Below are 13,483 nucleotides of genomic sequence, written 5' to 3' on the forward strand. Positions count from 1 at the left end.
AACCGGCGTTTGACTTTTGCTACCATGCACCATCAGCTTTGTTTTTTGCTACGATCGCATAGATATTATTATTTTTGCTAAAAAATTTGTTTTTATTGCAACCGTTGAAAAAATTGCTACATCGCGTCGAAATTTTGCTGCATCAGAGAAAAAATGTTGCATGAAGATCTAACGGTGCGGACACACGGCAGTTGGCGGATCAGACGCGCCGGCGCAGAGCACTGACCTTTCAAAAACATAGGGGAAGCCCGATCGAAATAAATCCTTCCAAACTACCCCAAAAAGGAAGAGATCCATTTTCGCCGGGTACCATCTCAAAATGCCAAAATGTCTCATATATTTAGAAAACAGAGGGTGTGCTTTTTCTCAACTAGATTTTTGAATTCATGTCATCTTTAAGATTCAATGGTCAAACCTTCATCATGCTTAACGTTAAATTCACCTTAATTATCAGCAACCAGCAAAACGAATCAATTCGCATGTGCTTGGCCATCAAACAGGTTCAATTTACGAGCAACAGACGTGTGGTTAATCTAGGAAATGTATTATAAACACAGAAACAACAACTGGACTAATTTCACAATCAAACTCACACACATTCAACTTGGAAACATATTCAAAATATCTTCAAAGGGCATTCAAAAACACATATTCAAAGAGCATCTAATGACCAATTACCAACACAAAAGAAAAACAAAATCAAACCATCAGAACCGAGAAATGAGGCTGACAGTAATAAGCCAAAATAATCTTAGATTCAGTTTTCGACTCCTACAATGCTGACACGATATATTGTAACCGACAGAATACTCCAAAACCACAGTACATTGTTACAAATTGTGTAAGAACTGAAAAGAAATAATAACATTGGAGGAGACACAAAAACATCCCATTTGACAGAAGAAGAAAAAAAAAAGCCTTGTTCATTCCCAGGCTCCAGCAAGAGTTAGGCCGCCGTCGCCGAGAGACCAAAATCCATGGCTTCTTCCTTTCCTCCAAACAATAATCAACACTCATGTAACCTCGCAAAAATATACAGCTCAAAACTGGCTGTTGCTCACATCCCAGTTCCTCTGCGGTGAAACACCTAAGCTATAGAGAATACACCATACGCTGCCTTTCACTAGACACAGCACCTGAGAAGTTGAGCTGGCCAAGAGCTGTTATATCAAGAGGCTGTTGCACGCTTCGACTACGGCAGCATGTGAGCTCAATATGGCCTGACCTGCTGGGTTTGCTTCTAGGGTTTTCGTCACGGAGTTGAATATTGCTTTGCGGAAGAAGGTGTCCTCCATTGCCTTTAGAATCCCCTCTAAAGCTTCAAATCTCAGGCCACACGACAGAATCAGATGAGCAACCACTTCACCAAACTGCGTTGGAGCTTTAGGAAGGTCAATACCAATATCTTCCAACAACGACCCATATAGCAAGCAACCATTTTCTAGATCTTCAGTTTTGAAAGTTTTCTTGGTGTACAGATGCTCCAGAAGCTTAACAAGAGGGTCAACAAAACTGGCACCTTTATCCAGAGCAAGATTGATAGCTTCTTTAACAATCTCAGGGTGGTAATCAGGACTCTGCAACTCCTCGATACATTGTTGTGCTTCATCCAAAATACGAATACCAAAATACTCCTCAAGAAGAGATGCTGTCTTCTTCTGAAGACCAGCAGGGACCACCTTGGCAGAACTGGCTGCTTTGTCAGGAACAGGTACAGAAGCTGGAGTTGCACTTGATGGTTTTGGTGATAATGTAGTTTGAGCTGCTAAAGGAGTGGGGCTAGCAGTAAGGGTGGAAGGGCGGGATGGTGGACCACCGGTTCCCAAGAGCGCACTCTTGCCAATCAGTGCTCCAGTGCCTTGAGGAAGAAGCCTCGGGTTGATGGGTGATGGCTTGTTAATAGATGATGGAATCTTATTAATCAACGGACCCTGATTGCGAAGCGGATCGCCTCTTGGCATTGATCTAGAACGCTGAACTTCCCAGTTATCATTATCTAACCCAGGCATCCCAGGCATTTTTCTAGCTCCAGGCATCCCAGGCATCATACCTCCTGTTCCTGGCCGGTTCACTGAAAAACCTCCAGGCGAAAGAGGCCCACCTGGTGCATTACGGCCATTCCTCATGTTTGCTGTGGCCCCTGGACGTAATCCAAGGTTCTTTTCAGCCTCTGTGTGGATTTCGCTGATTGTCTTCGCCTTAATCTGAAAGTTATAAGCACAAAATAATTACAATGGATGGATTCACAAATCCAGCTGGACTCAGTTGCTATAAGAACAGTCATAGAAGTGGGAGAAACTGTTTGAAGGCTCAAGTGCCATTCTAGTTTTGAGAACATACTATACACATTCAATATAATAATCAAGTAATGCAGTGGTTTTAACTGACTGACCATAAGCATGTGCATGTTGAGTGTATAAGGCTGGTCGTAATGGGAGTATCATAGCTAGTACTAGTATTCCCTCTGTACCACAATATTTATAGCTGGCGATACTTGTATTAGTGTTCCCTAACAACAAGTATTTAGGTAGAGGGAGTATCATGCATGCGAACTAAGCAATTTTGATGAGGTCGCATAGAATTAAATAACGAAAGAGGAGGTTGAGTATCATATCATAATACCGTATCAAATAAATGTTATGCTACTATGTCTCATGCATGGCAATAAATAAAGTACTACATGATACTGTGCATTAGGAAGATAGTATCATATGCATGATACTAGTATATGATACTCCCCATTACGACCAGCCTAAAACAAGTGCACGCCTGACCGATTTCCAAGGAATGTGTTCTTCTACTACGTTAACCTTTAGGATACTAGAGCTTTCAGTTTTCCTATGAAGTTGATATGCCTCTTCTGGCAATATGCAAGAAAACTACTCAAGTGAGATGAGCCGATATGCCTCTTCTGGCAATATGCAAGAAAACTACTTAAGTGAGATGAGCCAGTACCCAACAGCAGCCGTTGACTGGTTATACATAAAAAGGTAATATAGTTCAACATAATAGCAGCAAAGCAATAACGTCAATCCATTAAAACACTATGAAAGCAACCATGCACTTAGGGTGATTTTATTTACCTCTGCACGTCGAGGCACCCAGTTGTTAGAACGGAGATCAATCAAATCCCGGACCATGAACTTAGAACGTGGGGTCAACTGAGGGTTCGCTACTAGCTCCCTAATCTGGACGAAGTAGGTATCATTGATTCGGCGAGACTTTGGGCTCTCATCAAGCTGTTTACCAATCGTATTGAAGAACTGACAAATGGCTTCGACATGTTCCTCGTCAGGACAAGCCTTTTTATCAGACCCCAGTAGCTCCTACATAGCACATACAACAAACGGATTAGGCACGTTTTCATGGAATAATAACTGTACCATCAATTTCCCAAGGTGTACCTTGACAATGTGATGAACTATCTTCTCAGGAACCATCTTTTGCTTGAGTAGCTCACCAATTAGACGAATATTTCCAAGTGTTCTAAGTTTGAAGATCCTTTCTTTGTCCCTTTTCTCCATCTCTTGGTCAGGGCCAGTCAAACTTGCAATCTCAACCCTCAGGCTGTCAGCACCTTCAAAAGCTTCCTGACAATTGTTCAATAGCACACGTTTGAATGTGATCTCTTTACCGCCTGGTTCTTCAGAAGGGAATGTCGGGAGGTTGTCATTGAGTTCAGAACAAAGTTGGGCATACATCGGACAGAATGTCGGTTCAAAAACAGCCTTCTCAAATATGAGAGAGATAACATCCTGAATGAAAAGCAAAAGAAGGATGAATCACCAGGAACAGTCAACAGGACATGGGATTATAATACACAGCTACAAACAAATCAAACCTTCAAAATATCAGCAGTAGTAATTCCAGAATCTAGCAGTTGGCCCTTGAGTAGATCAAATTTCTCTGGCGTCAGTTTGTTTAGTATACTGCACAAACAAGAGCAGATAAACAGCATGCAGATGCCAAATACAAACTAGGTAATATATGCTTAGCAAACAAGGAAGAAAAAGTCACTTTAACAGGAACAAACAAGGAAGAAAAAGTCACTTCAACAGGAACAAACAAGAAGAAAAATATAATATTACCCTTTCACTGTTTTCAGGACTCTGTCTTTCTCTGAGAGATTGCCTCTTCGGGCTGACCAAGGTACGTCAGCCTTGATAAGAGCAGGAGGGGGGCCAGCCTGAGATTTGGAGAACAAAATAAGGAGGGATATAATGATCAACTAATATACACATGGCCAAACACTACCTTGGTAGGAAAAAATAAGTAAAGAAAAAATAGAACAAAGCATACCAACACATGAAATCAATCACCACCGAATATATATACTTGCTTCTATTCAAACACACAACTTCTGCACGTAGTTTCCTACTGAATACTAGTTGCCAGAAAGGTATGTTCATAGTTGCATAGAATGATATTTAATTAAGCAAATTATATGATAGCTCAACAGAACCATGATCAAACTACACTGTTGAATTGGATCAACAATCCCAACATTGACTGTATGGCAGGTCAGCAGAAAAAAGCAACTGTACTGAGATGTGATGAATGGAGTCGCATCACATCAACGTTGATTAGCCGATGCAAATCGGCAATCAATCCAAATAAGTAGCAACCGGCAAACAAAACAGATGATTGGTAACAGGAGTTTATTCAAAATTTACTACAAAAAGGTGAAAGGGAGCAAAAGAGTAAACTACTGATGCTCATCTTGGAAGGTACCTGAGCTTTCTGGGAGCTCGATTGATCTTGCCTGTTAAACTGCTCTTGCTGCCTGCCACTTGCATTGTACTGTTCTTTTACCTCACGAATGTTGTCCCAAGACTTCTCTTCCTGAACTGCTGGTGCTGGAGGTTTCTCTGTGCGTGCACGCCAGTCACGGTTATCTGTCTCAGTAAACCGGTTTTGAGCTTGTACTTGTGTCTGTGTCTGTGTCTGCAACTGCACCTGCATAACAAAAATGACTAACATAAGGATTCCATCTTCCACATGTGCAAATCAGCATAGAACTACAATAAATATAGCACCATGGTAGCATGAAGATCATTTGATGAGAATGCAAAACATTACAGTAGTGCAGAACTGCAAATTGTAAAAATAGGTAAACTACATACAATGCACATGGAAATGAATAACTCACATTCGAATCGTTGCGAACCCAGCTCTGATCGTCACCATGAAGCTCTGCTTCAATTTCCTGCTGAAGCCTCAAGATTTGCTCGGATATATCGGTAATCTGCAAGGATATTATATCAGTGCATGCAAATAATGTGTCTGCGTTGCCAGGAAGAACATATTAGATATTTCATTCAACATAATGTGTGTCCCATCGGATGGTTAGGTTGTGCAGATAGAACACATAGTTACTGGAGTTCGGTGGACAAAAGATGAAAGCACAATTAGGTCTACAAAGAAAAATAGCCCAGCCCTATCTAGAACTATTTTTACCACACCATAGCTGGCATGTTGCTTATCAGTTTCCAGCTTTATAAAAGAGAACCATCCTAATAGGGAAGAAAGTTGGCTTCCAATACAGCCTTTTTTCCCGCAGGTTCAAAATAAAACATGACTAATCAAACTGCTACCAATCAGGGAGAAGTTAAGCACACTGCAGAGTATTCTGCCTCCTCAAATTGACATCAACAGGCGCACTTCCACCTCTGTTTCATGGGAATGCCTCTAGTATTTACAACCATCCTTGAGCCATACTCACCAAGTTCATGATGTTACTTACAAAAATAGCACTGCATTTCTAGATATAACTTTAGCAGTGACAGCCTGATTCCAATAATATACTAGCAGAAACGTTCAAACATACAAAACGGGAGTCTTCAATTGACAATCTACACAATTCATTATTGGTTAAAGTTTGACTGTACACCTACAGCAACAGCATACATCAGTGAACTAAGTGGGTGGGTGGGTGCGTGGAGGTACTTCACAGCCTATGCGCTATTCATGGCTTGGCAAAAAGTAGCCAGGATTACTCAAACTTGACAGTTCTCCTCCGATACATCTCAAACCTGTCGAACCACACACTACTGGCATCTTTCAGCAAAACCAGATAACAAGGTATACTAACCAAAGGAAGATATTTACAACAAAAATTAAATGAAGAAACTGACTTTGTGTGAAGTGTCAAGAGATGTACCTTTCGCAGGTCAAGAAGTTGATCTCTTGAATAACGAATACGCTCACGTGTCTCAAAATGCAAGTCACCAATCTGCACCAAAGTAGCATCCATGTCAGCATAGCAAAAATAGGTCCATAAATTAAATCAAACATACCCCAAAACTGCCAATGTATAACAGCTTATTTGGTCTGGCTAGGCATGTAAGTATTGTGTTGAGAATCAAACATGGCATTTGCGCAGGCAGCGGTAAACCCAGGAATCTGCTTCGGTTTCACTGGTTATGCCACAGCCGACCTCATCCCTACACAAAAGCTCAGCCATGACAGCTGAAACACGCCGAGAGCGCACACCTCACCCCTTCCCCAGAGATGTGAATACTCTGAAATCTAAATTGTACCAGCATACAGGAGCAACCAACGTCAATCCGCACGCACCTAAACACATCCCTCTTGCGCATTATCGCAAGCCTAAAACGTCATTAAGCAGCGTACTGACCAGTAAATCCCCGCGTATATCGATTAATTAGATAGAAGACAGCGTGCCCGACCAATAAACGCTCCATCCAGACCGGCGCGGGGCCTAGAGCCAAGATCCGATATTTCCCCGCTGGATCTCCCCCACCTAGACCAATCGAGTCCGCATCGAACAGTAACACATCCCCCTCCAGATCGGACGGCAGGAGCTCTCACCCTGGAGACGCCGGAGGCGCCGCCGCCGTGCGGGCGGAGGAAGTCGCCGGAGCCGGAGGCGGCGACGGCGAAGGCGGGGGCAAAGAGGCGACCGCCGCGTGGCCCGCCGCCGCCGCCGCCGGGGCGCAGGCTGATCACTGGCTGGTCTGTCGTCATGGCTGAGGGTCCCGAACCCGACCAAGGCACCGCGGCAGCTCGATCGACAGGGAATCGGCGGGGCGCCGGGGAGGAAATCGCGGAGGAATCCGAGCTTTTTTTTTCCTTCTTCTCTTGGGGGAGGGTTGGGTTCCGTCTGCGACCTCTCTCCTAGTGGAGGCGCGGTGACGGGAGGAGGTGGGGTTTTATCCCGGGAGCATTAGGGCTGTGGGGGCAAACCCTCGTTGTTTCTGCTGCCACCGGGGGTAGCTTGGTACTTTCGGGCGCGGAGGCCGGGCTGGAGCCGGGGGCTCGGGGCCCACACGTCGGTGCGCCCTGCGGCCTGACGGGGGTGGCTAGTTTACGGTTTTGGGCAGCGGAGGCTGGAGGATTCACGGATGCGGTGCCCGGGGTCCTGCTAGAGTGCGGTGCTGTCTCGGCGCTCGCAGGCTGTAATGGAGTGGACACCCAGGGCATGTGACTTTGGATGGGTATTTCATTTGTATTTTTCAATACGTCTAATATTTTTGTCTAATCTAATATTTGCTTTGTAAAGAAATATAAAAACAACTTCAATGCGCCGAGGTCACCCGTCCATCTGTCCATGTCCGTTCTTATGAATGGGTCAATCGATGGACGGGAAGCAAATGGACGACAACACTGTGATAGTAAAATAATAAAAAAAATGTGAATGGGGATGGACCAGCGAATTAAATAAGTACGAAAATGTGGATGGGTGGGTGGGTGGGCGGGTGGATGGCAAGTGGGTCACGCCGGACACAAGCGGACGACACACACACAGAAAACGTTCATTTTGTGTCCGTCTGCGACTCAACACCCGTAGGTCTCTCGTGAACTACTCACACATCATCATGAGGGCAGCAAGGTTGATGAAGAAGCCATACGTGATCAATACCCCCTCCGACAGAGTGCCGGAACGGAGCTCTAGATGGCCTCCCGTCGGAAACAGAGACTTGCGGCGGCGTAAAAAAGTGTTTCGGGACCTCCCTTGATGTTTTTAGGGTGGATGAGAATTTACAAGCCATAGAACGGAGTCGGGAGAGACACGAAGGGACACAAGCCATCGTGGCGCCCCCCAAGTCGTGCTCTGTTGGCTTGTGGGGCCCTCGTGCACCTCCTGGCCTCCTTCCAATGCTCCACGGTCTTGTTTTGGTCCAAAAATATCACAAAAAGTTTCAGCTCAATTTGGCCTCGTTTGGTACTCGAACGTGAAAAGTGGAAAAACATACAGAAAACAGCAACTGGCATTGGGCACTCGGTCAATAGGTTAGTGCTCAGAAATAATATAAATTGGTAGATAAGTTCATAAAAAGTGCTCTAAAATGATAACATGGTAGCATGGAACAATCAAAAATTATAGATACATTAGAGACGTATCAAGCATCGCCAAGCTTAGTTCGTGCTCGTCCTCGTGTGGGTAAATGATAAAAACAGATTATTATTTTTGATGTGACATGCTATCCATGATGTAATATTATGCACGTATGCTCATTGAAAAACAATGAATTAACAAATATTAACACATCAATATTTATATGTATAAGCAGCAAAACAATTTATTTTTAAAAGTGTACGATCCTTAAAGATTGTTTCACCCTATCCATCTTTATTATATGAGCAAGGCATACATCCCTCTTCACCACATAACTATAAATGTCTAGCACCACGGTGCCCAAGTCAGACAATTGGATCGTACTTTTTTAATATGCATCATCTTTTTATTCTTCACGCATTACATGAGCGTGAACCATTAGGTATAGCATATAGGTCGAATAGAGTAAGGTGGTAGGTTTCAAAGGGGTTGAAAAGTGGAGAAGATAGTCTCGTATCAACTAGGTGTACCAATGAGTTATGGAGATACCCATCGATGGATATTGACACAAGGAGTAGGGATTGTCATGCAAATGATGCACTAGAGCTATAAGTGTATGAAAACTCTACTGAAGCTAGGTGGGGTGTGCATCAACTTGCTTGCTCATGAAGACCTCGGGCATTTGAGGAAGCCCGTTGTCGGAATATACAAGCCAAGTTTATAATTTATTTTTATTCCCACTAGCATATGAATGATATAACATGAGACTCTCTACATGCTGAACATGGTACCACTTTGAGGCACAAGTGTGGTAAAGGATAATAGCAAAGTCCCTTCTCTCTTTTTCTCTTGTTTATTTTTTTATTATGGTGGGCCCATTTGGCCTCCCTCATCTTTATTTCCTCACTCGGACAATGCTCTAATAATGATGATCATCACACTTTTATTTACTTACAACTCATGGATTGCTCAATATGATGAACTTATGAAGCAACATGGCTCAAATATGAATGCCTCTCGCAGTTTACCAGGATGTGCAATGATCTAGAGTGACATGTATTCAACGTATGATAATTGGTGGCTTTGCCACAAATGCTATTATGAACGGTGGCTTTGCCACAAATGCTATTATGAACGGTGGCTTTGCCACAAATACTATGCCAGTTGTATATGATCATTCAAAGCAATATGATGATGAGCGAACTAGTCACGCAAAGTGACGATGGAATTTGCATGGCAATATATCTCAGAATGGCTATAGAAATGCCATAATAGGTAGGTATGGTGGCTGTTATGAGGAGTGTATAATGTGGCTTAAGTGCAACAGAGTGTATCATTGTTGGGGAACTTTGTTTCCACGATTCTCTCCAAACTCTTCTGATTTTGCAGAATCTTCGATATGTTCTTCTCCATTCCTTGGACAGAGCTTACTAGAAAAGCCATTTGCTTGGCTTGAGTTCTGAGCTGTGGAACTAATGGTGGCACATTTCTAGCAGCCTCAGCTTCTGCTGCCTCTTCTGCCAGTCTAGCTGCAGCTGAGCTGGGATCATTGTCATCCATCACCACTTCATTGTCTTCCAATTCTGGCTAAAGGGATAAATGGGGACGATCAAGTAGATATGCATGCTTTCCTAGCTTGGCATTGATAAGCATCTGAATGTATGGGGCATATCCACAGGATCTTTTCTGATCAGCAGTAGTCCTTCTGATAGTCTCTACTATCAAGTCCATCACTCTAAATCTAGTGTGAGTGCCCAAATGGTGCAGCAAGTTGATGGAGTGACCTCTAATCATTTTCTCATCACCTGATTTAGGCATCAAGGTGTGTCTCACAATGGTATTGGTTGTAGGTATTTGTGCTTGCAAGAAGTACATTGAGCCAAACTTGTGAGTTGCCAAAAACTTGCGAGGAATTGACTTGTACATGTTGGACATGGAGTTGGTACTCATCTTCTGCTCAGAGTATACATAAGCATCAATCTCTTTCTGCTTAGGGGCACCAATGATAGTGGCCCACTCATCAACTATGGATTCATACTTGTGACCATCAGTCATCCAGACAATAGAGCCATCACCATAGAAATGAACAGTTGAATAGAATTGCATAATCAGTTCATCATTCCATGGGGTCATCTCTCTCCCAACAAACTCTTCAGTGTCCACAGACTTTAAATTATCTTGCACATGGGGAAAGAAAATTTCATTGGCTTTGATGTAAGCCAATCACCATATCTCATATCAATAACAGTTGGACTTTTGTCATACAAAACAGTCTCATAGAAATCTTTTTGTTCCTTGGTATGAAACCTTGGATCAACAACAGTTCTTCTCCTTATGGCATATGGATCTGCAACTCTCCATTTTTTCAATCTTGCATCTTTCCTCTTCTTCATATCTTCAACTACTAGATGAGCGGCATTGTGCAGTGGGAGATTAGGTCTGAGCTTTCTGAGGATAGGTGCATTCTCTTCTTCTTCCTATGCAGCAAAGGTACTGGAAGCATGACCTTCGTTCTTGGCAACTACAGGAATATCCTTTATAGTCCTTTTGGAAGCTACAACCTTTTTAGCCTTAGAAGCAGGCTTAGGAGCAGATTTCCTGGGCATGGCATCAACATGACCTTCTTCTTCTTCTAAAGAGGAGGAGGGGCATTAGCTGGGATCTCATCTTCTCCAGCAGCATCTTGTGGGTCCTCATACATGGAAGTGGGTCTTGCAGTGACATGGATCACCCTCTTCCTTGATATTTTCGCACCAGCCATCTTAGGAGGATTGCCAAGGGAAAGTGTCTTCCCTTGCCTTGCAGTTTGAGGGGCTCTAAGATCAGCAGGCTTAGCATACTCTGTCCTGACAGTCTTCTTGGCAAGAGCTTTCAGTTTCTAAGGTGCTGAAGTTTCCTCTGGCACAAAATTTGAGTCCTCTTCATCTGAGTCAAGCTTCTTTCTCTGCCTGGTGGCTGCCTTGGGCAAGCCATGGGAGCTGTAAGAACCAGGGTTAGAGTATGTCTTCTCAGGACTTGTGTGTGAGTCCATCTCAACACTGTCCTCAGTGAAGTTGTTTTGGCTACCGTCAGATCCTGACATCCTGACATACAAACCAGACAAGCAACCAATAGACCAGCAGACAAGCAGCCCCGTGAAATAGATATAGAAGAGCAGAAGGATTGAGCATCACAGAATACATAAGGTTTTCAAAAAAATTAACAAAGAAATACTTAGTGTTAGCTTTTTGCAAAGCAAAATTTGGTAGCACCGAGTCTAAACCTTTGGAGTCGCCGAGACAGATGAACTTCTTCACAAAGACTTGGCAATCACTACGGTGGAACCGAAAGTGATCACTTGGTCTCACCGAGTTCATTCTCGGGAACCCTAGACTCAAAATCGGTGGAACCGGTTTGCGCAATTCGGTGTCACCGAGATGTGTTCTGCAGACGGCTAACCCTAAAAATATTCCGTTCGCTGATCTACGAGAACTTCTGGTGGAGAGGAGGGTTTTCACATGGTGTCTTGTACAGAAATTTTTCTAACGCGCATGAATTAGAGCAATAGAGCGCAAGAGAAAGATGGAGTTGTACCCTAGCTTGGTGATGGTCCGACTAGGGCGGCGACGGCCGTGAAGAATCCGTCGACGACGGCGAATCCCAACGGCGGAGGTGCTCGGGGATGCAAAGGCGACGACAAGGGGTCCAAGTGTGGCAGATGAGGGTTTGGGTCAAGGTGTTTGAAGAGGTATTTTCAAAACGCTCGGTCCGCCAGATTATATACTCGTCACTGTCGTTGTCACCGAGATGACAAAATCAGTGTCAACGAGTTCCTCTACTGTCAGCTGACAGGGAAACTCGGTGTAACCGAGTTAGTGATTTTGGTGGTACCGAGATGAAAAAATCTGATCAGCTTTGGGAATTCGATGGAACCGATTTTGTGGTATTGGTTTCACCGAGATTCACAAAGAGGTTTTGGAAGGCAGCCTTTGACGATACGGAACTCCAATTGCTCCTTCACACAGAGGGATCGAGAAGTGCTTGTTCACGTTCTGTGATGAAGCATGAATAGAACTTGAGATGAGAAAGCATAAATGGCTAGAGGAGGGTCCTAGGCATTCTCGTCCATCCAATTGGCAAAAGGTAAATACAAAACCAAATAACAACAATTGGATGTCCTCGAATGAACAAAAATATGCAGACCAACATGCTCACACAATAAGATGATAGATAAAACATGGTTAACATGCACAAACATTCTAGCATCTATCAAGCACTTTGGAGATGAGAAGGTCATCTATATATGAGTATATTGACCTAGGATCCAAGTAATAATACATGATCATAGGCCATACTCATCGTTTAAGCACAAGTGGGGTTACCACTTTTACATAAAGCATTAATGTGTTCATATCCTTAGGAGATGCTTATACTCAAAGTTTAGAGTAAAGCTCCCCCTTGATATGACATCCCCCCTAAGAGGGATAAACTAACCTTGGGTTTTATCGTAGAAGACTTCAAGTAGGTGAAGTAGTGTTGGATGCTCTATGTTGATGAAGATCATCTTGAGTTGGGATCAATCCTTGTTGTTTCTTACTATTCTCACCTACATGGGTTTGTCCCAAAGCATAAGGAACATATGCAAGAATATCTATGGACATGGAGTGAAATACATATGGTATGATGTCCAAAGATACATTAATTACCTTGTCCCTTGCTTACCTTTGAGGGAATATGTGACTCCTTTAACTAATGCATATGGTTGAGGTTGATTGCATATAGTTCTTGCCAAAATGAATAAGAGTGAATTTCATTGGCGGAGTCACCCCTCAAGAACTTTCTAGTTCTTCCTCTTGGGTATCCACATCGTCTTGATGGGAATCCTAGGAGTTGTGGTAGCACTATATGACGTAGTGCTAGTAGTGTCCTTGGGAATCCACTTAACTTTGACTTGGGGTTCCTCTTCAAATAAGTCAGTGTCCTCTTGAAGCTTTCCCTTGCCCTTGTGGTCTTGTGGTAGAAGGCTATCTTGTGAGCTTGTTCCTTTGGGAGGAGTAGGATCATACTTCTCCTCTTGGGGAACAAACTTAGGAATGGGATATGGACCTTCTTCCCAATCATCTCCGTTGACGTTGAAGTAGCCAACACCTTGTTTCTTCCGATGTTCTCCTTGCTTGCGCACAATTTCCTCAAATTGCTTACTTT

The 13,483-nt window shown here is 43.4% G+C and overlaps 1 protein-coding gene across 1 annotated transcript; it reads right to left on the reverse strand.

Annotated features, from left to right (window-relative positions):
• Positions 1 to 736: 736 nt before the first annotated feature.
• LOC123427142 (eukaryotic translation initiation factor) lies at positions 737 to 7,150 on the reverse strand. The gene is made up of 9 exons (XM_045111117.1): positions 6,832 to 7,150; positions 6,161 to 6,232; positions 5,150 to 5,245; positions 4,732 to 4,956; positions 4,089 to 4,186; positions 3,842 to 3,929; positions 3,405 to 3,755; positions 3,084 to 3,326; positions 737 to 2,204 (listed from the first exon to the last, which is right to left on the reverse strand). The coding sequence occupies exons 1-9, from the start codon at positions 6,985 to 6,987 to the stop codon at positions 1,164 to 1,166; spliced, it is 2,370 nt and encodes a 789-aa protein (XP_044967052.1). The 5' UTR covers positions 6,988 to 7,150; the 3' UTR covers positions 737 to 1,163.
• Positions 7,151 to 13,483: the final 6,333 nt, after the last annotated feature.

This window comes from Hordeum vulgare, chromosome 2H, assembly GCF_904849725.1.
Source record: "Hordeum vulgare subsp. vulgare chromosome 2H, MorexV3_pseudomolecules_assembly, whole genome shotgun sequence".
In the NCBI taxonomy this organism is placed as follows: domain Eukaryota; kingdom Viridiplantae; phylum Streptophyta; class Magnoliopsida; order Poales; family Poaceae; genus Hordeum; species Hordeum vulgare.